Source organism: Podarcis muralis, chromosome 1, assembly GCF_964188315.1.
Source record: "Podarcis muralis chromosome 1, rPodMur119.hap1.1, whole genome shotgun sequence".
NCBI classification, from domain to species: domain Eukaryota; kingdom Metazoa; phylum Chordata; class Lepidosauria; order Squamata; family Lacertidae; genus Podarcis; species Podarcis muralis.
The window spans coordinates 64,089,940-64,114,777 of NC_135655.1; the positions used below are offsets into that span (position 1 = coordinate 64,089,940).

General features: G+C 39.8%; 2 protein-coding genes across 10 annotated transcripts in view; one reads left to right on the plus strand and one right to left on the minus strand.

The window, feature by feature from the left end:
- DNAJC24 (DnaJ heat shock protein family (Hsp40) member C24) overlaps window positions 1-24,535 on the plus strand; it is a 41,542-nt gene extending 17,007 nt beyond the window's left edge. For 4 of the 5 annotated variants that reach the window (XM_028729769.2, XM_028729762.2, XM_077929896.1 and 1 more), the window contains exons 3-5: window positions 9,761-9,899; window positions 21,617-21,685; window positions 23,184-24,535. In XM_028729769.2, coding sequence (XP_028585602.1) covers window positions 9,761-9,899; window positions 21,617-21,685; window positions 23,184-23,308 — 333 coding nt within the window. In that variant the 3' untranslated portion in view covers window positions 23,309-24,535. The remainder of the gene's footprint in view (window positions 1-9,760; window positions 9,900-21,616; window positions 21,686-23,183) is intronic. The other variant, XM_077929906.1, reaches the window with a different exon arrangement.
- The window catches only part of IMMP1L (inner mitochondrial membrane peptidase subunit 1), a 32,922-nt gene continuing 32,328 nt past the window's right edge, over window positions 24,245-24,838 (minus strand). For all 5 annotated transcript variants that reach the window (XM_028729735.2, XM_028729726.2, XM_028729717.2 and 2 more), the window contains one exon: window positions 24,245-24,505. In XM_028729735.2, coding sequence (XP_028585568.1) covers window positions 24,437-24,505 — 69 coding nt within the window. In that variant the 3' untranslated portion in view covers window positions 24,245-24,436. The remainder of the gene's footprint in view (window positions 24,506-24,838) is intronic.

Here is a 24,838-nt window from a genome sequence, read left to right on the forward strand (position 1 = left end):
ATGGAAGGGGAGACTATTTATTTTTGCTGATTTCCTCTTCCTGCCTGCAGACTCCAGAATATCTGCTCTGGAAAATTGGAGAGTCTCCAGAACAGTGGGAAGGGCAGAGGAGGAAGAGAGGGATTGGCCAAAATCCCTTGCCCTTCTTTGTACAGGAGATTCCATGAGTAGAAGATAATAATTTAAATAATTTTATTATTTGCATCCCACCCATCTGACTGGGTTGCCCCAGCCACTCTCAGTGGCTTCTCTGGATGCAACCCTGAAATTCACAGAAGGGCAACTCTGGATCTAAGCCATTTTAAATATATAAGCCAAGGTATCAGTGCAGCCTTGCTAGAAACTTCCTGATGTAAGAACAGCATTTGTGCTAATTAAAACTGTTTTATATAGTACAGTACTCCCCTAAAGAATCCATAAATTTATTTAGCTTTAAACATGGATTCCTTGATGGCAACTGTGTTCCAGGAGTGCCTTGCCCGTTTGGGGCTTCAAGTGTCTATTTCTGATGATGTCAGACCTTACAGTGGTCGCATGCATCTAGATTGGATTACTACTGTGCACTCTACTTGAGGTTAGTTTTGAAATTCTTCTGAAATTTTTGTTGTTCCTGATAGTAGCAGTAACTTATAGGATAACATTACTATCCAGCATCACCCACACTAGTTACCAGCTTGTTTCCTGTCACTATACAAACTGTTGGTTCTTTCCTTTGTAAGAGGAACCTTTGACTTGGACCTGGCAGATCGTCTTGTACGTATTAAGATCTGGTAAGGAAGTACTTCTCTGTGTCTCACCTGTGGTGGAAGTAAGATTGATCAGGGTTGGCAATGGTGCAGTAAATCCAGCCTTGACTCTTTGCAACAGAAGGGCTCCTTCAGTTCATGGAGTGAACCAGAATCCAGGAGAAGTACCGGTACTTCGCTGGAGGAACATGGCCAGGATTGGTACTTTCACCAGTTCTTCTTTCCGCCTACAACCACCACCCACACTGTTTAGGAGATTCCACCCGCCCTTTGCAGTAGCTTTTCAAGAGATCACAGGAGATGACAGAGAGGCGGAAGAATTAGTGAAAATTGCTCCACTGCCAGTGGAACTCAGGGCCTTCCCAGTGTTATGGAATGTCTCGCCCCATGAAGTTCAGATGTCTGTATCTTTGATTGCCATTTGCTGGCTTGTGAAATTACTATTACTATTATTATTACTTTGACTACTACTGCTGCTGCTATTTCTGTTGACTTCTCATTTGACTAACTGAGTTGGTTTTTCAGGCTTTGTCCACCTCCCTCTGGTGACTTCTCTCACAAATTGGAAGAACTATTTCACAGCAGATCTATGTGCTGTATGTTTTACCTTGATATAGTAGGTATCTTAAATAATTAGCCACATTTTGGAGTGCATGGTATATGAAATGCAGCTATGAATATTGGCTACAAAAATCAAAGTATTTGGGTGAATGTAGGCCCCTTATACTTAAATCATATTAATTCCCTCCATTTGTAACCAGATACTGATGTTTTCCACACTTTAGTTTTTAATACTATGCTGCAAAAAAGCTTTAGCTACACCAAAGGACAGTGGTAGTAATTTTTTTTAATGTATTTTTATTAAAGATTTTCTTGGTTTACAAAGTATGAGCAATCTTTCTCTCCCCCCCCCCCAAGTAACATTTTTACAGATCAGTTTCATTTGTTGAGACATTAGTCATTCAAAGGGATGTGTGCACACTAATTGTGCATGTCCTTTCTCCTTTTCAGCAACTCCTCCTCCCCCACCCTTCCTCAAATCCTTCCAAATCTTCTTGCACAAAGATTGAGCTGTGAGCATGTGCTAGATCATGGCTAGTAGGAAATTTCAAAACTTACTACCACTGAAAATGTGAGTATGGCTAAAAAAATATGGTGTCACTTCATTTGAAACTTCATTTCCCTTAAAAACTAATAAACTAGGAATAACATCACCCAAACTAAGCCATTATGATATAGCACTGTGGGAATTAAAAACTTGAAATGTAACAGTAAAACATTTTGTGGATCTAATGCTTTATTATCTGAAATTTATAGAACTTTTACACAGTCAAATAGTAGGAATATTACTATATTTGAACTGAGTCATATAGTTTCAGTATTGCTGAGTTGCCAGGGTGGGGGGTTGTCTGTATTCCTGAGCCCCTTTCTAATTCCTGGATCCAGCATGGATTCAGTTCTTGGAATAGCCAGGATAGCTTCCTGGTGACGTAAGGACCCTCTAAGTATGGGCCATTAAGGTAACAAAGGAAATGACTCTATGCCAGACAGAATATCGGTGGGCAGCTTCTCGCAACTCACTGGTAGTTAGAAAGGCAAAGACTGGACGTGAGTTTTGTGTGAGAGAGCTAGAAGCAAGAAATGGCAGACTGCAGGCTGGGCAGCTGCAAGAGACAGAGCCATGCCTGATTTTCTTTTGAATCCAAGGCTGCGGCTATGGGAGAAGCAACATCCTCTTGGGGTGTTAATGCTGTGAGCCCCTCCATCATATGTTCATGTTGTATATATGTGTGTGAATAAACCATATATCCTAAAGACACCACAGTCTCTACTGTCCCTCATTCTGAGGAATCCGAACCCTGTGGGTGTGCCTGGACCTCCTAGAATCTCGCACCGCTCAGAGTTTGGGTGGGTGCAACAGTAAACATATTTTATCTGGGAATAAGCCCCACCAAACATACACGGTCTTACTTCTGAGCAGGTAATCAGCCCTTCATATTCATTTTAAATCCTCAGCCACTGTAAACAATTAATTTTAAGAGGCAACTATAATTGTAAGTAACTACAGTTGTACCTCGGAAGTTGAATGGAATCCATTCCAGAAGTCCGTTTGACTTCCAAAAGGTTTAGAAACCAAAGCACAGCTTCCGATTGGCTGCAGGAAGCTCCTGCAGCCAATTGGAAGCCGCAGAAGCAGCATCGGATGTTTGGGTTCCAAAGAATGTTCGCAAACCGGAACACTCCCGGGTTTGCGGCGTTCGGGAGCCAAAACGTTTGATTCACAAGGTGTTCGTCAACCAAGGTGTGACTGTACAGGCATCCTTTGTTGACAGAAAGAGTTGCTTTCCCACATTATATCATTATATCATAATCCCACATTATATCATAATCTTAGCAAAGTTGAGTATTCAAGTTTGTTGTTTCTGTCCACATCTCTGTAATGGTAAATGTACAGGTAAGATGTTCTTTCTGCAGTAGCAGTATGTAATTGAATCCCCTGGCTTAATAATGCTAAGTAGTGTAAAACTGCCTGCCTTACTTTTTCCCACTTTGCTTTCATTATTTTAATTCCAATAAATATAAATTGTGAGACTCAAGCATTTTGATGCACAAGCTGCTGTGAACACCATAGTAGCGCTGCTTTAGACTTTCCCACACATGCACACAGCCTCCAAGTACAAAACAAAAGAACATTCCCCATTTATATTTTTATATCGGAGCTCAGAGGAACTGTAGAGGAGTTAGTATTATAATTATGGCCCATCACCTGCTATCCTTGAGATGTTGGTCTTTTAATTTTGTCGTTTAACTGAATCTTGCCTTGGGATTCTTCAGTCCGAAAAGCAGTATAAAAATAAACTTGCTATGAATCCACACTATGCTACAGATCTGCATGAAAAAGTTATTTTCAGACTGTATGAGGTGCTTGTAGCACTGGAAAACAGGTAAATCAGGTACACCCACCTCATGGTGTAGCATGGAGAAATCATTTGTTCATTTATTTATATTTTAAACATATTTCACCCTTCAGCATCACTACTTCAAGAGTGGCTATGACATAAAAAAACATATCACAGATCACACTACTAGACTAATAACATTTAAATATCAAATGAAAGCAGTAAGACAAGAAGAATCATTGCAGCCAAATAAAACACAAAAATATCAGCTGGTATTTTAAGAGACTAGGAAAATAAATATGTATTTGTCCAGTACCAAAAAGGCAGGCAATTAGGTACAGGTGAACTAACCTAGATAGAGTCTTCTAAAGTGGGGTGCCATGGAAAGCAAGCAATTTTGCCAGTGGCCATCTGTGTGGATGGGTTCATGTGGGGGAAGGGACTTGTTCAGGTCATCCAAATTACCCATGCATTACCCATTAGATCTAAAGGACCCTAGTGTCTCCAAGTTAAAGAAAAAAGAATGCTCTAACATATGCCCTTAGGCCAAGTAATAATTGTGTTTAAGTAGACAGATTAACAAGGATTTGATCCTGGATTTCTCAGGCCCACACCCCAAGCTTTTTAACAGCAAGGTGCCAGTTGAAGTAAGGCATATGCTTGCTTTCCTAGAATACATTTTCTTTAGGCTTTTCTTACACTTGGGATTTTTGAAGCCAGTATTTGGATCCCAATTGTGCTAACATATTTTCAGAAAAATCAATGTTACTTATGCAAGCAATTCATCCTGTACCCCACCCCACCCCCGGCAGCAGACAAGAATTGGGAATAGATTTAGAATGTTGAGTCTAAATACACCTACTTTAACATTGCTGAAGAACATTTAATTCACTCCTGTGCTCAGCACCTTTTTCAAGTTCAGGATCTTAGTCTCAACAGAGCCTTTGTGGTTCCACTGTACTTTGAAACAGGAAGTTCCTAGTGGAAGTTGCTATTTATGCACGAAGGAAAGAACCTGCACTGTAGCAGTGGCTTGGCTCTAGAAGGCCCTCCCTGCAAAACGTACAACTGGCACTAAGACATTGTTTTTTGCCCAGACACTTAAAAATGTGGCATTTTTGCTGTCCTGCTAGTTAGCTTTTATCAAACCTTTCAGTTCATTATTTCTTATGACTTTTGTAATATTTATTATTGTGTGTGAATTAATGCTAATTGTACACCTTCCTGGAATCCTTGGATGAACAGTGATTTAGAAATATTTTAAATAAATTCAAAATAATACAGCTGGCTTTTTTAATATAATATATACAAATTATATCTGCTGACTTACTGTGGTGCCTGGTTGGCTAGTGTTGGATTAGTGTCCCTTTGCTCCATTCTAGTTCGGGGAATGGGGGGTTTCAAAGCATTTTTGCTTTATTTTTGGAAGTGTGTTGGATGGGGGAGTGCACAACACAAAGGCAAGGCACAGGAAAAGCTGCTGTTCCCAGGCTTCTGATATCTTTTCCACAAACTATCCTAGGGTTGGGATTCTATACTCCAAGCGTTGTTGTTTAGTCGTTTAGTCGTGTCCGACTCTTCATGACCCTATGGACTATAGCTGTCAATGTTTCCCTTTTTTTTTTTAAGGGAAATTCCCTTATTCCTAATAGGATTCCTCACAAGAAAAGGGAAAAGTTGGTTAGGCCGAATAGCTGCCATCAAGATGAATGTATTGCCAAAAATGTTATTTTTGTTTCAGACACTACAGATTGTAGACAAGACAGAGTGTTTTCGGAAGTGGCAGAAAGATATCTCTAAATTTGTCTGGCAGGGCAAAAAGCCCAGAATCAAATTTAAAATACTAACAGATGTGAAAGAAAGAGGGGGCTTTGCCCTGCCAGACTTAAAGTTGTATTATGAAGCTGCAGCGTTCTGCTGGCTAAAAGACTGGTTACTTCTTGAAGATACGGATGTCTTGGACTTGGAAGGCTTTAATAATGCGTTTGGATGGCATGCTTATTTATGGTATGACAAAGCTAAGATAAATAAGGCCTTTAAGAACCATATTGTCAGAAAATCAGTTTTTAATGTCTGGATAAAATACAAAGACTTATTGGAGAGTAAAACTCCGAGGTGGCTGTCACCCCTGGAGGCCAAGGCTCGAAAAAGAGCCAATATGGAGGCCAATTGGCCAAAATACTGGGAGATAATAGAAAAAGATGGTGACAATTGGAAATTGCAGAGTTTAGAGAAGATGAGAGATAAAGTGCGAGACTGGTTACACTATGCTCAGATTAAAGAAGTGTTTAAAAATGACAAAAAGTTAGGATTCCAAGTGGAAAAGTCAAAGTTAGAAACTGAACTGCTAGAACCTAAGACTAAAGTACTTTCAAAAATGTATAACTTGCTGCTGAAATGGAACACACAAGACGAAATGGTAAAATCAACAATGATAAAATGGGCCCAGGACATTGGGCACAATATTATGTTTGAAGATTGGGAAAGGTTGTGGACCTCTGGGCTGAACTTCACTGCATGTAATGCGTTGAAGGAAAATGTGATGAAAATGATGTATAGATGGTACATGACCCCTGTTAAATTAGCCAAAATATACCATTCGTCTGATAGTAAATGTTGGAAATGTAAGGAAAATGAAGGAACATTTTTTCACCTCTGGTGGACCTGCCCTAGAGTGAAGGCCTTCTGGGAGACAATATATAATGAATTAAAAAAGGTGTTTAAATACACCTTTACTAAGAAACCAGAGGCCTTCCTCTTGGGTATCGTCGGCCAGAGTGTGTTAAAAAAGGACAGAACATTCTTTATGTATGCAACAACAGCAGCAAGAATATTGATTGCCAAGAATTGGAAAACTCAGAAGCTACCCACTGTGGAAGAATGGCAGATGCAGCTGATGGACTATATGCAGCTAGCTGAGATGACCGGCAGAATTCGAGACCAGGGAGAAGAAAGGATGGAAGAAGACTGGAAGAAATTTAAGATTTACTTACAAAAATATTGTAATTTGGTTGAGTGTTGAACCGGATGCCAGAGCAGAAAATAACTGTCTATCACTAAATTAGATTTAAGGATGAATTATATGCTAACCAAAATTAAGATTATGAGTAAAATGATAATTTGTTTGAAATTAATTTAATAATGATGCAAGTGTACGCGGGAGGTGTGGGGGAGTCCTATGTAACAATTGAGAGATGTTAAATGGACAATGATGAGTTGTGTTTTTCAAATGCATGTTTTATATGAAAATTTTAATAAATATATTTAAAAAAAAAGAAGAAAAGGGAAAAGTTGATAGCTATGCTATGGACCAGAGCACACCAGGCACTCCTGTCATCCACTGCCTCCCGCAGCTTGGTCAAACTCATGTATACTCCAAGGGTAGGGAATCTTATTCTGCCTGAGTTAGTCCTCCCCTACCCAGCTGTGACCCCACCCCTTCCCAAATCACTCCCCCACCCCACCCCAATGCAGCAAGTGGACTTTGGAAACGTTTGGTACCATTGGCATCAGTGTAAGTTTTTTAGTCATGAAATGGCTGTGTGGGGTAGTTTTCAAGGGCAATTGCACAAAGATGAGAGGGTTAACCCTTCCTTCCTTAGTTGCTGCCCTCCCCCAAAATTGCCCTTCACAGCAATTAAAAAACTGCAGTTGGCCTCAAAGAACTTTTTTTTTAACGCCCAATTGCTATGCAGGAATTGGGAGAGAGAGACTGTGGGCTAGAGGTTTCCCTCCCCTGTACTTGCCTTGTCAGCCTCATTGGGGCTTCCTGCTGACTAGATATGCAAAAGTTGCACTGTAAGGCAATAACATGTTAAAAGGGAAATCTAAATTGGATTGTCTCAGAAATGTGTGTATATTATGGAAAAAATGGGATGCTGTTGCACAGCAGCAGCATGCCTAAGTGCTGTGTGTTCCGATAGCAATGCTATTTATTTAGAAGTGCAAACATAGCTGCGTAATAAAAGTTATCCAGAACAGGAAAGTTATCCTATCATTTTGTTTTCTTCCCAAACCCAAGAGAATTTGCTAAGATTAATCATATGGAGTGATACCCAAAACCCTCTCTAGAGAGTTAAGGAAGAGATTTGGAGTGTGCGCAGCGGGGTTAGACTTCATTGGATTCCACCCATAATAATGAGAGAAATTTAATAACTAGTATTATAAGACTATTTTGTCCCATACATTATTGTTTTGTGGTCTGTTTTGGTACATACAGTATTTATAGCTTTGATTTCAGGCAGTTTGCGTCTATTAATTTCAAAGGTATTTACTGAAGAAGGTTCCTGCACTCTCATTTTTTGACAGACAAGTCTCATTTTCATGGTATTTTTGAGTAATTCTTTTAAATATTAATGACTTGCTTTTCACTCCTCAGAAAACAACACACCATTCTAACCCCAGTTATACTTAGTAATATTTTTAAAGATGATTAACGAAAGGTGGTTGAAGGTTACCGATTCATATGTGAATTTCATTGCATATTCAATTTGCAACCATGTTTTCTGATTCAGCAAGTGCACGAAAGCCTGTTTGTATGCTAAGATGTAAGACTAGGATCTCCTGAGCTGGATCAGGGTAGTGAAAAAAGACAAATCATTATAGAAATTTGAAGTAGTTAACATTTTTTTTTCATGGTTCGTGCCATTACATTAAAGGAGACCAAGTCACACATCCAAGCAGGTTGCTTTCTTCCTTCCAGAGAACCCGTTCGCTGTAGATTATGACATAGAATGAATATGGAGACAAATCACTGCAGATATGTCTATAGTTCCAGTTGCATCTTTTGCAATAACTTGGGACCACATTTCACATTGAGACTTTGCCACACGATCCCTCCTTTAGGTGGGATCACATATAAAAAGAGATGGCCAGTTTGCATCTGTGAACAGATGTTGTCCTCCAAGTCTAGGGAAAGATGTTGGAAGCATTGGGGACAGAGAAGGAACTTTCTGTTGAAAGACAAACTTGGAAATCTCTGCCCATATTCCTAGTAGCTACTGAAAAGTAGTTGCCAAATGGTGTGAAGAAGACTCGTTGGTCATTATAATCTAAGACTGTGCACACAATCCACACACACACAAAATAATAGTCATGCCAAGCTGTTTTTCTCCTTTATACATTACAAATTCTAAACCCATGTATGACTTTTTCATTTGGAATGGTGCTTGCTCAGAATTTTATACCTTAGTTTAAATAATCATTATCTTACATTGTGGAGATGTTTCGACTTAAGTTAACGGTAGGATATATGTTTTTAAAAAGAATAAGTGAGAGAACTGTGACAAATGGCATTAGAATTTTATGTTGTTTGGGGAGGTGGTTTCTTTTGGTGACACCTATACAAATACTAGAAATTCAGATCATTTCTTATATATTTACTAAACTCTAATTAATTTTACAATCCTGTGTTCAGCAAAACTAATGCAGAAATTACTATATCATTTTGCCCTTACGCATGTTACCTTTTAGCCCTGTCCCCAAACATTATTTCAAAACTGAAAACAGCACAAAATGTTGTATCCAGTGACCCATGACTTCAGAAATTTGGAAAGGCTTTTTATTCACTGGGTTGGAATAAATTAAAGATGGTGAATGATAGATTAAAAATAGAATTACATTTATGGTAAATTTATATCCTATTTTGTATCTTCTGTTGACTGTTTCAACGCCAAAACCTAAATATTAAAAAAGTAACCACAGAAAAATTGTATGTTATTTACATGAGGCTAAAAAAATTAATGTTAAATCTAAATAGTCTTCCCCTTACTCCTATTTTTTATTTTTAATTGCCCATACCTATTTCTGTTTGCATTAGTCATTCTCTCTAGGTAAATTGTCCATAAGACCAATGATTCCATCAGCAAATTATCCAGAAAATGCTGTCAGTGCACATTGTGACATTTGTGCCACTGGTGTATTTGCTGCTATTCCAGTGGTCTAATTAACCTGGCAGCAATCTCTTGTGGCCAATGCTGCTTCCTTTGTTTGTTTTCCTTGGCACCATAGTTCAGACCTATACATCCTCCATACACTTAAAATAGATCTCATATTTACTATTGATTTCCCCCTTCCACCCCCCTCCCCTTCCCCTTTCCTTCTTTTGATTGGCAGTATCATCCAGACAAACAGAGCGCAGATGTGCCAGCAGGAGAAGTGGAGGCGCGCATGCAGAGGTTCATCGAAATTGATCGAGCGTGGAAAATTCTAGGGAATGAAGAGACAAAAAAAGAGTATGACCTGCAGCGGCGTGGTAGGTTCCTGCCAAGGAGTGCTGTAGTAGTAGCAGCAGCAGCAGCTTTTGAGAGCAGAAGCCGGAGTGGTAGCTCAGTGGTCTTTTTTCAAAATGCTTTTTGTTTGACCGAAACACTTCATTTGCTCTTACCCACTTCCATATTTAGATACATTATTTATACTGATTACTCCGTCTCCATTAAGCAGTAAAAACACTAAATTACTTTTGACAAAGCATTAGGTGGTAGCTGTTATACTAATTCTAATGAATGTAGAACTTGGGTGATAATAATGACTTAGTTTAGCCATTTCTCATTTGACAGTATTTAAAGCAGTTTCGTTAAATGTTCTTAATTACTTAAGTTATGCCCTTTGCTACATTCTGTTGCTGCATTTTAGATACAGGTTTTGAGTAATCTGTGTCAAAGATATACTGCCGCATATTTATAAACACTTCACAGTCATTAAAGTGTATCCTTTCTACCAGTCTTTAGGAATTGAGCATATTTCAGAATATTTCTCATAATGCATCCCTGGTATAAGCGTCTAAGGAAGCAAGTTATATTCCAGTTAAATGCATTAACCAGGCAGTTCCAGCACACATACACACACATATATATGTACATCTTGGGGAAAATAGCATCTTAAAACAGTGACAGGCTGTTGTGAGAAAGAAAGGGAAAATGTAGGTCAGGTCTGTCACACATGGGCTACCATTACATGAAGTGATAGGCTGTCTTTCTGCTCTGGCCTCAGGATAGGAGTCCCTCAGCCTTCCATTAGAACCTTCAATAAATGTATATCCACCCTACATGTTAATGGGGGGAGTCAATAATAGTGTATTGCCTGTGGGGAAAACACTCAGTCGCACTCTGCGGTAACACACTCTGGTCCAGCATTGACGTGTAGCTACCACCACTTTTCAGTGTGTCTGATAAAAGCTCACTGTCTCTGCAGCATGTTATTGAATTCCCTTCCATTGTACGCTGGCACACCATCAAACCTTTCTCTCTCTTGCTGTTTTAAGTTCCCTGCTGTTAAGGTTGCCACAATTTTATTTGAGAAACAAAAGCTTAGTCAGCGTGGCTGGCAGATACACATAATCAACGGAATAATATACGGCGCATACAGGCTTATTTTTTTAATCATGAACTATTTGGTGTCTATCGTTCTCTCTTTTTTCAAAATGTGCTATTTGGGATGTTGGATGTTAAACTGAAATGAGCAAAATTATTTTTGAACTAGTTTTATTTTTGGCTTGTAGCGTAATAGAAAGAGCAGCTGGTTTTGCCAAGAGAGAGAGGGAGAGAGACTAACTTGGAGCTGGGGTTAAGAAATTTCCCTTGTGTAAAAATTGGCAGAAATGTATTTGTTTATGCTCTGTCCATTTTGTAGTTAGACTTTGAGATATACACTCTAGCATAAAAGTCAGTCCAGTCAATTAAGCTTTATGTCCTTACAAGTAATGCACAGAAAATGACAGTTAATGCATATTTTAATTTTTGAGGTTGTGAAGCTTTTTCAGATTTGCTTTTTTTAATGTTTCAGGCTGTTACCCATTCAGATAAGCAAAGCGTGTGGAATTTGCTTTGATTGAAATCTACAGGCATTGATTCTGTGCAACCTTTGTTTTTCTAGTGAGACTTGAAGGGACTTGGAAAAGAGAGATTGGGCAGTAGCAGTGGCTGTGTAACTTCCGTTGCGATCGGTGGAGTGTCAGCAAGGATGTATATAATACACAACTTTTGGTTTTAGCTAAAGTTGATGTGTTGTTGCAGTATACCAAAACAATTTTATTGAAAGGAATTGATTTAAAGGAAAGCAACTAATTTTAAATCCATTGGGATCTATTGGGCATTTATAGTCCTGTTCTCCAAAACAATACTTGCTGCTGTTAAAGTGATTACTGAAAATGGGAAGCTTATTGACAAATCTGCCTGATAGTTCCATAGTTGAGAACAACTGCCCAAATTAGGAGTGGGTGGATGACACAGGGTGCAGCAATGGGCCCTGCCACAAGAGAGACTAGCTTTCTCAAACAGCGTTATGGTGAGTCTTCTGCCAGGCTTGACAAGCCTCAGGCTTTCTCTCAGAGTTGGAGAGGTTGGATGAGAATTGCCCCCACAGCAGCACTTCAGAGGCACTCGCAATGGGGAAGAGCTGGAACTCCAAACACATGTTTTCTGTGCAAAAATTTCAATTCCCATCATATCTCAAGGAAGGTCTGGGCAAACAAATTGTGTTGAAAACCTGGAGATCCATTGCTAGTCAGCTTACCAATATTTATAGAACAGCTTCCCATGTTTGAGATGATCACTGCTCCCTCCTTAGCTCCTCAGTTGGTAGGAAGTCTGGGATTTGATTTGTCTCTGTGCTTCTGGCACAGTGCCTGAAAGCCATTTGCTCACCCCCACCCTCCCTTCAGCTTGAAGCTAGCAGGCAGAATTGGGACTGCACTTGCAATTGTGCTGGGTTTTGGAAGCCTTTGGAAGATTCTGGGAAGGATTCCACACATCGCTCTTTGTTTCCAAGATGGGGAAGATGAGAGGATTTCCCGGCTTCTTATTTTTCTAGTAGAAAAGCACTGGTTGTTGAGGGGGTTGGGTGAACAGTGGGTAAAGGAGAGCTTTGAGCTAACAGTTGGCAAACAGGAAGTTGTAAGCTGAGATGGAGGTGTTGAAGGGCTGGGGTTGAAGGGGGTGGGGGGGTTAAAGAAGCTGTGAGGGGTTGGGTAAGTGGAGGGCGTTGGGGAGTTGGTGAGGGTGGCAGGTAGGGAGGGATGGTGAGCAGGGGCGACAGCCCCTAATATTTACACACAATAACAAAGATCTCAACCTGTTTTATTATGATGATAATTTAAAAATGACAACCAGATGCTCAAGAAAACTAATTCTGATTGCAGTGTTATAACACAACCATTCCTAAACAAGCCCCTCTGAATTGTGAAAGAATCGTAAACTGAGAATTGGCCATTTTATTTGTTTAAATTATTTTTATTGTATACTACAATTTCATTATAAAAAATCAAAGCAGTTTACACCAATTATATACACACAATAAAAACCATATAAAGTTTTAAAATTGCAAATCATCAGTTGACTAGATATAACTGAATATAATCTAATATAAATTATTGTGAGGAAAAGTCCGAAGAAGAACATAAAAATGAATTTATTCTGATCTTCCAGTCTAAATGGTGTGATTTTGCAGTGCTGTGAAATATATGTATTGATCAAGCCGCATCTCATGAATCTTTCTCAGGTGCTAGAATAAGAAAGTAAATCTGAAGCTGCTCAATTAATTACTATTTCTAGAGCTGGACTTAAGGGAAGGGTTCTTGCCATTAGGACTTAAGCTCCCCCTGCCCTACCAGGACAGTTTAGTGGGTTTCAGGCAAGGTTCAGCCTGAATGGTAGCAGTGTATTTGTGGCCCTACAGTGTTCATAAACATGTATATCATACTCAAACCATATATTAGCACAACATCAACAAGTTACAGCAAGCATCTACCCCCCTCTTCCTCTTCTTGTATGGCTTTTAGTTTTGCTTAACAGGGGCTGTTCTTCCTTCTCCCTGCCCCACCTTCTGGAGCAAGGCTTTGGGGAGGTAAAAGACCCCTGACTGAAACCCTGGAGAATCAACTGCTGCCAGTCAGTGTAGACAATACTGAGCTAGACTTTCTGGCAAAGTGTTACTGAAGTGTGCTTCTAATAGTTATGTAATGCTGTTTAAAAGATTCCCAGCATCCCTTTTAATTGTCTTGAATTTTCGGCTTGTAAGACATGCAATGAAGAACCTCCGGTCCATGGGCCAACTTTGGTCCGCAACAGGTACAGGTTGACTTGTGAGGCCCTTTTCCTTCATGTCCATCATCTGACAAACATAAGGGTAGGGTTAAATCCTGTGTTGGCTATGTGTGCCTGTCCCCAGCTACGAACAGAAGTGTGCATCCCAAGTGAGCAGAGTTCAACCTTGCTCATCTACTGATGAATAGGACTTAAATCGTGCTCAGGTCAGCAGGATTCCATGCAAACCTGATTATACCAGAGTCTCCTGCTAAAATGGAGTCCATCCATCCCCCATAATTTTAGCACTCAACCCTGACAAAACACGGGGGGGGGGGGCTTCCCTTTTAGCAGCGTCTGATGCGCCCTCCTCACTGAATCAGTAAAGAACTGCATATCCACTCACTATGTAGTATTACTTAAAATTCAGAGAGACATCTAAGGACACACAATATAAAATCAATATTTATTTAGAAATAGAAATTTTTAGATACAGTGGTAACCTTGGGTTAAGAACTTAATTCGTTCTGGAGGTCCGTTCTTAACCTGAAACATTCTTAACCTGAAGCACCACTTTAGCTAATGGGGCCTCCTGCTGCCACCGCACTGCCGCACGATTTCTGTTCTCACCCTGAAGCAAAGTTCTTAACCTGAGGTACTATTTCTGGGTGAGTGGAGTCTGTAACCTGAAGCACCTGTAACCCGAGGTACCACTGTATAACCCATTGTACAGATTACCAATTTACTACACAGCTTCACCAGTGTCATCCAAGTGGTAACATGCATATGGTGAACCCTTGGTAAATGTTCATATGGATCCACTTTTTACATTCTGTGGATTTCCATAGCTTTGTTCTTGTTCTCCAACTTCTCCTGCAAAGAGAAGGCAGAAAGGACATATGGGAGGTTCTCAAAGGTCTCTCATCCATTGTAACAGCCTGGCATACTGAGTCCTCAAGCACACAGATTTGAGTTGTGTTGGAGATAGAACAAGGCTTTGCTATGGTCTATGAGTGATAGACTTCAAATTTCCTGGAATATACAGTGGTTGGTTCAGTTGTGATACATTATTGCCCAAATTCCATAAGTGACATTAAAATAAATCTAAGTCTTATTACATATATATTGGCAAAGAACAACAGAGTGTGTAATCCATGGAATTAGATAGAAAAGATAGAAGGAACTGAAGATGGAAAACTCTTATTAGTATTTTTGACTGGTTCCATCTACTGTAGCATTTCTTCTAGTGATTTGGAGCATCAGCATAATTGCCAAGATGGATTAAGTTGATAAGAGAAGATAAAGCTTCCTCCCCCCTCATTCTCATTTATTACTATTTCAGTCTTAGATGTAAGTGGGTTAACTTTGTTTTAATATATATCTATTTAATGTACTGGAGGTGTTCAGAATAGGTTAGGTCAAAGAGGTTTTATTGATCCAGTAATTATATCTAACTTGTCTGATTTGTTTTAATTGCCTTCATTAAGATTAATTTAGATGAAACTCATTCCCTGGAGATCTATAGTGTAGATTTCAGGTAAAATTAGAATCACAATTTAATGTTGCAAAAAGGAGGCAGAGACCACAGGCCAACTTGATACTGGATAATCGGCCGCTAATTAATGAATTGCATGGGGGGGAAATCATGCTTTAATATTAAAGTGCTAATTAGATTTTTTTCACCAATAGATGAGGGCAGTTAAAATAAGTGTTTAATTTCACTACCAATACATTATTCATAGTTAACTACTATGGTAGCAGACTGGTTGCACCAAAATGAGGAACATCAGGATAACCTTTGTTCTAAAACAGTTTGTAACAAATGCATGCATACTACTCCTGACAGAATGTGGACCACAATTGCCAAGTTACAGTATGAGTCCCTACGTTTTTGCAGTTTAGCATGGTACTATCAAATTCAGATTACTAGTTGAGAGCTGCTTTCTTCACAGATTGGCATTCATTTTAGGTTTGACTTAGCTCCTTTCCAGTATTCTCTGTAACCAGTAATCTGAGATGATAAACCGGGTATCGTGAATTAGTATTAATTTGCTCATAGAACATTGTATACCAAAGCACAACTGTGATCAAAATATTATATAGCACCAATGTGATTCTAAGTATCTATATTAGTTCTAAATCAAGGGTGGGTAGCATCCCTTCCATGGGTCAAATGAGGTCCTCCAGGTCTTTCTATCATCCTAGGCCATGCCCCTCACCATCCTTGATCTGTACCCTCATTGAGTGCCTTTGCTTACCTGGAATATGTCAATGAACTGAGATACTGCCTCTTGCTTGCTTGAACGGATAGCTGTGTGTGCAGAAATCTGACTTGCATGGCAGGGATTTAGCTTACTGTACATGGAAAGTAGCCACATGTGTTGCATTAGCTACTTTTGGCTTTGGCCCTGGCCACCACTACCATACAGCCCCAAGACTGACTATGAGAGATTGTGACCATTGGACTGGTGCAAATTCCCCATTTTTAAAAAAAGTGTTGGGGAAAATAAGGAACTCTAGTATTCCAAAGTATGCATAGCTGTGACCATGCACAGAACTAGCTGTATAGTGGTATCCTAAGCAAGGCAAATGGAACAAACTGTTCCACTATTTTGTTTCTTTCCAAGTTTACATCATTTTGCTAGAGTGTAGTTCAGGCAAAGGCAAACTCTGCCCTCCAGATGTTTTGGGACTACAATTCCCATCATCCCTGACCACTGGTCCTGTTAGCTAGGGATGTTGGGAGTTGCAGTCCCAAAACATCTGGAGGGCAGAGTTTGCCTATGCCCGGTGTACTTGATCCAGTAGGGGCTGAAGCTGTTAACTGATAAATCTGATAAATCGTTTACCACCCTGTTACACTGTGTCTACTCATTTTGCAAGGTATACCTATATGACATCAGACCTAGCTGTTACTATTTTCTCCTAGCTTTGTTTATTAATCTGTAAAGGGTAAAGGCAAAAAGCTGGGAGAGAATAGATCAATATACAGTGGTACCTCGGGTTACAGATGCTTCAGGTTACAACTCCACTAACCCAGAAATAGTACCTCGGGTTAAGAACTTTGCTTCAGGATGAGAACAGAAATCACATGGCGGTGGCAGCAGGGAGCCCCATTAGCTAAAGTGGTACCTCAGGTTAAGAACAGTTTCAGGTTAAGAACGGACCTCCAGAACAAATTAAGTTCTTAACCCAAGGTACCACAGTATACAGAAGTTGTATATGGTCAGAAATATACCTACTACTTAAGACACGTGGGGATATGGACAAACATGACAGGTGAACTATGGTTCATACTTCTGAAAGAAGCCCATTCTTCATTAGTCTTGAGGCAGCAATTTATAAATAGTAGGGAGTTGCAGCTAAAAGTGTGCCAATCTTGGATATTGCCACATGTATATACCGTATTTTTTGCTCCATAAGACACACTTTTTTCCTCTTAAAAAGTAAGGGGAAATGTCTGTGCGTCTTATGGAGCAAAGCCAGCAAGAGCCACTGCCACTGACATGCTCTGCGCAGCTCTGCCTTTAAAGCAAGAGCCGCGCAGAGCGTGGCTGCGGCTCTTGCTGGCTTTACAGCGAGGTTGGAGGAGCAAAGGGAGGGCCACTTACATGGCTCCTGCCCCAGCATCTCCTCTTTTTGCTCCGGTTCTGGTGAGGCAAGGCAGCTGCCCGCCACAGGCATGCATAGATGTGAGCTCTCCCTCTCCCTTCCTGCCTTCCTTCCTTCCCTCCCTCCCTCTTCCAACTTGAATAAAATATTGGGGGGGCCAGGTAAGCCCCACCTCACATACCGCAATTCAGCCTTTCTCAACCTGTGGGTCCTCAGATGTTGTTGAACTACAACTCCCATCGCCCCTAGGTAGCAAGGCCAGAGCTCAGGGAAGATAGGAGTCAAGGGATGATGGGAGTTGTAGTCCAACAACATCTGGGGACCCGCAGGTTGAGAACTGCGATCTCAAGACAAAGTGCATGCACACTATATGAATGGCAATTCCCATCAACATGGGGGGGGGGAGACTCCCTCAAATATTAAATGATGGGGGAGCGAAGGCACCTAGGCCTCTAGGAGTTGGCTGCTATGCCTAGGACAACTCAAGAAAGCAAAATGATGCATATGCTATAATATCAATAAAATGTTAGGGTTATACCGGGTTTTTTTTACAGACTGTAGGTTGGCTATGTTTACTATGATGCCATTCGTTAAAAGTATGGTCAGCGCTCAGTGGTAAACATTGGAGATACCATACGTTACTGACAGTTCCTTCATCACTGTATTTTCTTGCAGAAAACCTCCCCCATTCTGATAAGGATGATAAAGCAGAAAAGACTGGCGTATAAGATTCCCTTTAAACTAGAGGTAGTAAAATATGCTAAGGAACATGGAAACAGAGCAGCGGAGAGACATTTTGGGCCACCACCAACTGAAAAAATGATAAGAGATTGGAGGAAACAGGAGGATCAGCTGCAAAAAGCAGATAAAAGCAAGCACACTTTTCGTGGAAATGCTGCAAAGTGGCCACAGTTGGATGTGGCCATGAAAGAATGGATCACAAATCACCGGAATAATGGCTTCACAGTCTCTACAAAAATGATAATATATGAAGCCAAACGCATTGCTGTAGAGAAAGGCATTCACGATTTTACTGGATCACCATCATGGTGCTACAGATTTATGAAGCGATGTGGCCTTGCTATGCGCACCAAAACTAGAATTGCACAAAAAATGCCAAAAGAATATGAATCTAAGATTCTGTCTTTTCATAAATTTGTAATTGATGCTAGGAAGAGAAATGGGTTTGAAATTGGCCAGATTGGGAATATGGATAAAGTCCCGCTAACCTTTGATGTGCCATCTTATAGGACTGTTGATCTGAAAGGTGCCCAGACTATCACCATGAAAACCTCCAGACATGAGAAAACCCATTACACGGTTGTGTTGTCTTGCTGTGCAGATGGCACCAAATTGCCACCCATGTTAATTTTCAAAAGGAAAACATTTCCAAAAGAAGTGATTCCAAGTGGAATTGTTGTACATGTTCATGAGAAAGGATGGATGGACGAAAATGGAATGAGAGTATGGGTTGAACAAGTGTGGTCCAAACGTCCTGGAGGGCTTTTGAAAAAACCTGCCTTATTAGTTCTTGACCAGTTTAGAGCACATATTAGCGAAACTACAAAAAACTGCTTTAAAGAAGTAAAGACTCATCTAGCTGTAATTCCTGGAGGTCTTACCAGCCAGTTGCAACCTCTCGACGTTTCCATCAACAAGCCATTTAAGGTCTTTATGCAAGAAGAGTGGAACAAATGGATGGCTGCTGCTAATCATGATCTGACACCTACTGGACAAATGAGGAGGCCCACTATCACACAAGTTTGTGAATGGGTGAAAACATCATGGCACTCTGTGAAGGAGGAAATTGTTGTCCGGTCATTCAAAAAATGTGGCATTAGCAATGCTTTGGATGGAAATGAAGATGGTATTTTATATGAAGATAGCGAAGAAAGTGATTTCTGTGATTGTGAGCAACTGAGCTTCATAAATTCTGAATCTAGCACTGATGAATTCTTGGAGTTTACAGAAGACTAGAAGAGTGCTCGAACCTTAAGTCTCTCTTCATTTGTTAATGACAGTGATGGTGGTTCTTAATGCCACTGTTGACTGCTGTTCACTTTACATGGTTATAATATGATTCTGATATACCGGTTGTTTATTAAATAGTTTAGTACAACATTTGATTCAGAATATATTTTTTTGTTTTCCTCTAAAAACTAGGTGTGTCTTATGGTCGGGTGCATCTTATAGAGCGAAAAATACAGCATATACCAATTGCTTGTGTTTGAAAATAATTATAGTGTGTATAGAGGTACATGTATTGTAGTTCTCTCATAACAGAGGCATCTATATTCAGGTTTGCGAAGGGGGGAAAGTAGCTAATGTGCTTCATACTGGGCACTGGGTATAGGACTAGATCGGCGGATTTCAAATTTGAGAGCTTGAGGAATTGTACATCTTGCACAGAACCCGAGAGTTCCCAATCAATATATCTACCATGGAACCTGGTGTTTCAGAAAAATAAATAAATGAAACTTATTGACCTAGGAGCCAAACATGGAGGGTGGGACAAGTACATTTTACTAGGGTCCAGAAGGGGTGTGCAACCACGTTTTCAGGAGGAAAAATTGAGGCTTAATTGAAATTCATCCTCGGCTCTTCCCTCGCTGGTCCTGGATGGAGCCTTTAGAAGGGTCCCGTATGCTCAGAGACTTTGCACCTGTCCATTGGGAGAGATAGGAAGCCCAGAACACTTGTTCTTTAGATGTCCCTTTTATAAAGAGGCACATAGTAAGATCATGGATCCCCTACTGGTGAAGCTTGCCGACCTCCCGCAAAAGCAAAAATTTGACCTTTTGCTGTTGGGCAAAGATCAGAAGATGACCTGGATTGTCGCCAGATTCTGTCTACAGATCTGTAGGCGCAGACCATCGCCCAACTCAAAATAGTCCAGCATGGAAAGCCCCAAACACGGTTCCATGGGTGATTCTGAGTCAACTCCCTGGGACAGTTTATTGTTGTACATTGTTTCTAAATTTAGTGTTGTATATTGTTTTAATTGTCTGTTTTAACCATATTTGCATAGCAGTTTTTAACGTTGTGAGTGTCCTCTATTTAAGAGGCCTCTACTCTGCAGTCTCTTATAGTTGTTTTATCTGCGAGTCTTTTAGTTCTTATGCTCTTACAGTTGTTTTAACTGCGTGACTTTGTTGGTTTTTAGCTCTTATCTGTTTTAATTATTAGTTTTTTATCCATCCATTATCTGTGTTTAATCTTGTATTTTATTCGGATGTTTTAATGTCTGTTTCCTTGTCCTCATTTGCCCTAACAATTATCGGTCAAAAATCCCAACTGCTATTTTATCTATATGCTTTTCTTAATCCTGGTCTGTGACCGTAATAAAGTTCATTCATTCATCCTTGGATATGTTGGTGCAAACTTAATTCTCAATATCTATATGTAGCGGTCAGATCTTATGAATGGTTGGATATTAAGCTGTGTTAGAAGAAGCAACATTCTCAACCATAAATTACTGACTCTGCCCTGTGGAGAGAACTTATACAGGAATTTCTAGTGCATTTTGATGCCCCCCCCACCCGCATGTTTGCTTCTAGCCCTGGCGTTCTTACATTTGAAAGGCACATAGGAAGCTGTCTTATACCACTCGAATTGTCATGAGCAGAAATGTTCTCATCACCTGCTGCCTGATCTTTTTTAGACTGAAATCCTAGGGTGCTCTACGCAGCATTTGTCAGTACAGCCATGTACAGTGTAATGAATATAAACGTTTGCTGCTCTGTGTTTGGCTCAAAATTAAAATCAGGCAGGCACAAAACACAAGGAGCTTGAACTTGTGACTTCCTGTTGATGATCAAGGACATGAGTGTGTAGAGAAGCAGATGAAAGCTGAAAGGGCCTTGTTCCATTCCTTAAGAAAGCTTTAACACTTTTGACTCAAGTAACCACCCCAAACCCTGATGTAACTTAAATATTAAAAACGTTTGGGCACTCTGTAATTACTGTCCTGCCCAATGAAGACATTTTCCCTACCAAGCAAGAGCTTAAGTCTTTCCTGTCCTCTCTTGCTTCCATTCATTTATTGTAAGAAGTGAGGTGGAGTCAACTTTTGAGATTTGCCTGCTTACCAGTTCTTTCCAATAGTGAAGCACATAGGCTGCAATATGTCCTTTTATAAATGTTCTTGATTGAACGTATTTAGGCACTGTGTTTTATTACTGTTTTATACAAGGTTTGAATTAACTTTATGCTGTAAGTTGTTTTGGACTTCTCTCTGTGTGAAAAGCAACAAATATAATAAAGTTTATATGACTATGAACTTGCAGCCTTTTGTCTCACATCCCGCTATTCAAACTGAATGCCTGTTTTATTTTCTCAGAACATGAATTAACCCAAGGATGGCCTGTGGATGCTCAGGTGTCACTTGAAGATATGGCCTGGAATCTCAGTAAGATACCATGTGAAACTGGTTGATAAGTCAACTGAATAGTTAATGTAGGAATAAGAAGAGTCCTGCTGACGGGCCAAGGATCCATCTAGTCCATCCTTTCTCCACCTATGGGTCCCCAGATGTTGTTGAACTACAACTCCCATCGCCCCTAGCTAGCAAGGCCAGAGCTCAGGGATGATGGGAGTTGTAGTCCAACAACATATGGGGAACCACAGGTTGAGAACCACTGATCTAGTCTAACCTGTTTCCAAGAGCGGTCAACCATTTGCTGTGGAGAAGCCCAGAAGCAGGGCATGAAGACAACAGTCCTTCACTGCTGGCTGCATCCTTGAGAATGGGTATTCAGAGACAGTCTCTGTCCCTGGAGGTTCAATTGATCAATCAGCCATATCAACCATGATATTGTCTAAGCCCCTTTTAAAGGTATAGATGCCAATGGTTCTCATACATTATGGCAGTAATTCCGTATATTATGTATTGTGTGAAGTACTTCTGTCCTGAATCTTATGGCAATCAGTTTCATTGAGTAACCCTTAGTTCTAGGGTTAGGAGAGGAGGAATGTTTCTCTCATTCAGTTTAAAAAACCCCACTGCCATACAACCTTCAGCTGTATTTTTCTAAACCTAAAAATCCAGAAGTTTCCCTTCATTATTTTGATTGCCTGTTTCTGATGGTGCTTTTGTGATAAGGAAGCCTCTATTGTACCACACACATCATAGACACAGAAATGCATTACGATACTAGGCATTTAGTTTTCAATGACATTTTCTAATGACACATAGCCTTGCATATGCATGGCTTGGTGTGAAGTTTTAGTTGCTAGGCAATTTTTTTGGTTAGTAGTATGAAATTTAGAGGAGCTGCTTTTTGCTGAATGCTGAAGGGGTTGTAATCATGCAAGCAGATGCAAGAAGACAACTGAAAATAATGGTTAAGTCATTAATGCATTGAAGCCTACATATACAATTGTTTTAGTATGGTTTTCTTCTCTGAAGCTCCTACAGAGATTTGCGAGGAAACTTAAATCTCATCCCTCTTCTGACCTGGGTCAGCAAAGCTGTTCCACGATAATTTAAAAAATACAACAGAATGACATACAAATATAGAACATTATATATAACATACTCAGAGTAGGCCCATTGAAAATAACGAGCATGACTGAGTTAGGTCCATTAAATTTCAGTAGTTCTCAGCATTGTAAGAAACTTATATAGATATTGTAGCTTTTAAGAACTAGTCCAGTAATAAGGGTTTGTCTTGCTTTTTTTTTTGTAAAAGTATAATTTAACATTCTTATTAAAATCCTACCACATGGAGGAATTTTTCACATTAAGCATTTCCTACTACAATGTAATTCAGTTGCAAAAATAGTTTACTATACATTTATGGTAACTCTTGAGATGTAAGCTGACATACACACTTTGTAAGTAGCTTTTGGGTAGCATTCAAAACTGCAATGGAACTCATTACTGTTTCTGTGTATTGTTTCAACAGATGATCACTGTTATTCTCTCATATGTCGATGTGGTGGAAAATACACTGTCTCCCAAAAAGAAGCTGAAGAGGTTTCACTAGTATGCTGTGATACTTGTTCATTACTTATAGAGATTCTTCGATGACTCCGCAAAGGATATGGGAAACACAAAAGATGTATTGTGTTAGGCAACTAATGGACAATATGTCAGTAAATCCCATAGTAGAAAAATGCACAATAACTGTTAAGAACGTCAGTACAAACAAGTTTTCTTTCTGCATCAGAGATTCCTTTTTTAAAATCCATGCAAATTATGCTCCAAATGTCTTTTAATTTGAATTGTCCATATCTTAGTGTATGAGATTTAAACACTACATTTCTTCTGCTTGCACGAGTGAGCACCATTTAATGTTATCCTCCTATTCTGGTATCATGATTACTCCTTTCTGAGGATAATGCATCCTTTACCCAAGATGAACAGAACTTCGAATACTGATCTTAAACTGAAAAGTGGGCTTCTGAAAGCATACGTGCTGCCATTTCAAAACCAAGCCAGTACAATATGCAGTACAGTCGTCTCACGACTTACGGAAGCATTTCTGTTTGGCGTATGGAACAATCCCCCATCTCCTCCACCTGGCGCCATTTTGGGTGTTCTCTCAGCCCTCCAGAGTGGATTTGGGGGTGGTGTGGGGTGCACAGAGGAAAGAGAAGGGGAAAGCCATGCTCTGCTAGTAGGAGTGCTTGTGCTAGCTTCTTGCTAGTGTGGTGGATTAGTTCAATCCAGCCCCCAGAGCATACTAATCCCACTCTTTAAAGAGCACTTGCAAAGAAGTTCCTAATAGGCTGGCACTTGCTTATTCCCAGCTTTTGAAAAATGTTACACCTGTGAAATTGTATTGCCCTTTTTAGAAAAATCTGATAAACTTTCTAGTATATGCCATGTTACTTAAGAACCGTCTGTTTAAAACTATAGGAAACCCTTGGCTTCAGGACTCCTACTAGTTCCTATATGTGTGGTTCTGAAGGGAAACACTTGCATGTTATGAGAACCATAATGAAAGAAGGCAGAACTCGGTAAGACTGTCGGAAGGATTTATAAATGGGATAAATGGAAATTGTTATATATCTGAAGCAACATTATTTCCCAGTATTACAACCCTTACATCTACAAGGAACGTCTCGATGTTCTTGTTTATTTTATATCAAAATACATTACTAGCCTTTTAAAAATTAGTAAAGAAGTCAGCATAGATGACACTGCCTAAGTCACTTAGTCATTCCAAATTCTGTGACTGTTGGGACTTGCACGTAGGAATCCAAAATCAGTCGGAGGCCAGAGCTGTAAAAATAAAATGAATAAATTACTTAAGATATAGAGCAACCATCTTTTTTCTTCTGCTGCTTCTTCCTTGTCTCTTATTTCACCCTTTTCTCAGTTCAAGTGTTAAAGAGGAATAAACTGTGACTGCTGAAAGCAGAATTTTACCAATATGTATATCCATAACTTTGGTCCACTTATAACTGTTGTGATATGGAAGAGATTTCCCCCCATTTAAAGATGGTCACGTAGTACCAGAAGCAAGGGAACTGCATTATAGATGCACTGAGTTATGACTTCTGTCTCACCAATCCAGGTTGGAGGAGTTGGCTTTGAATAATTTTCATTAGTATC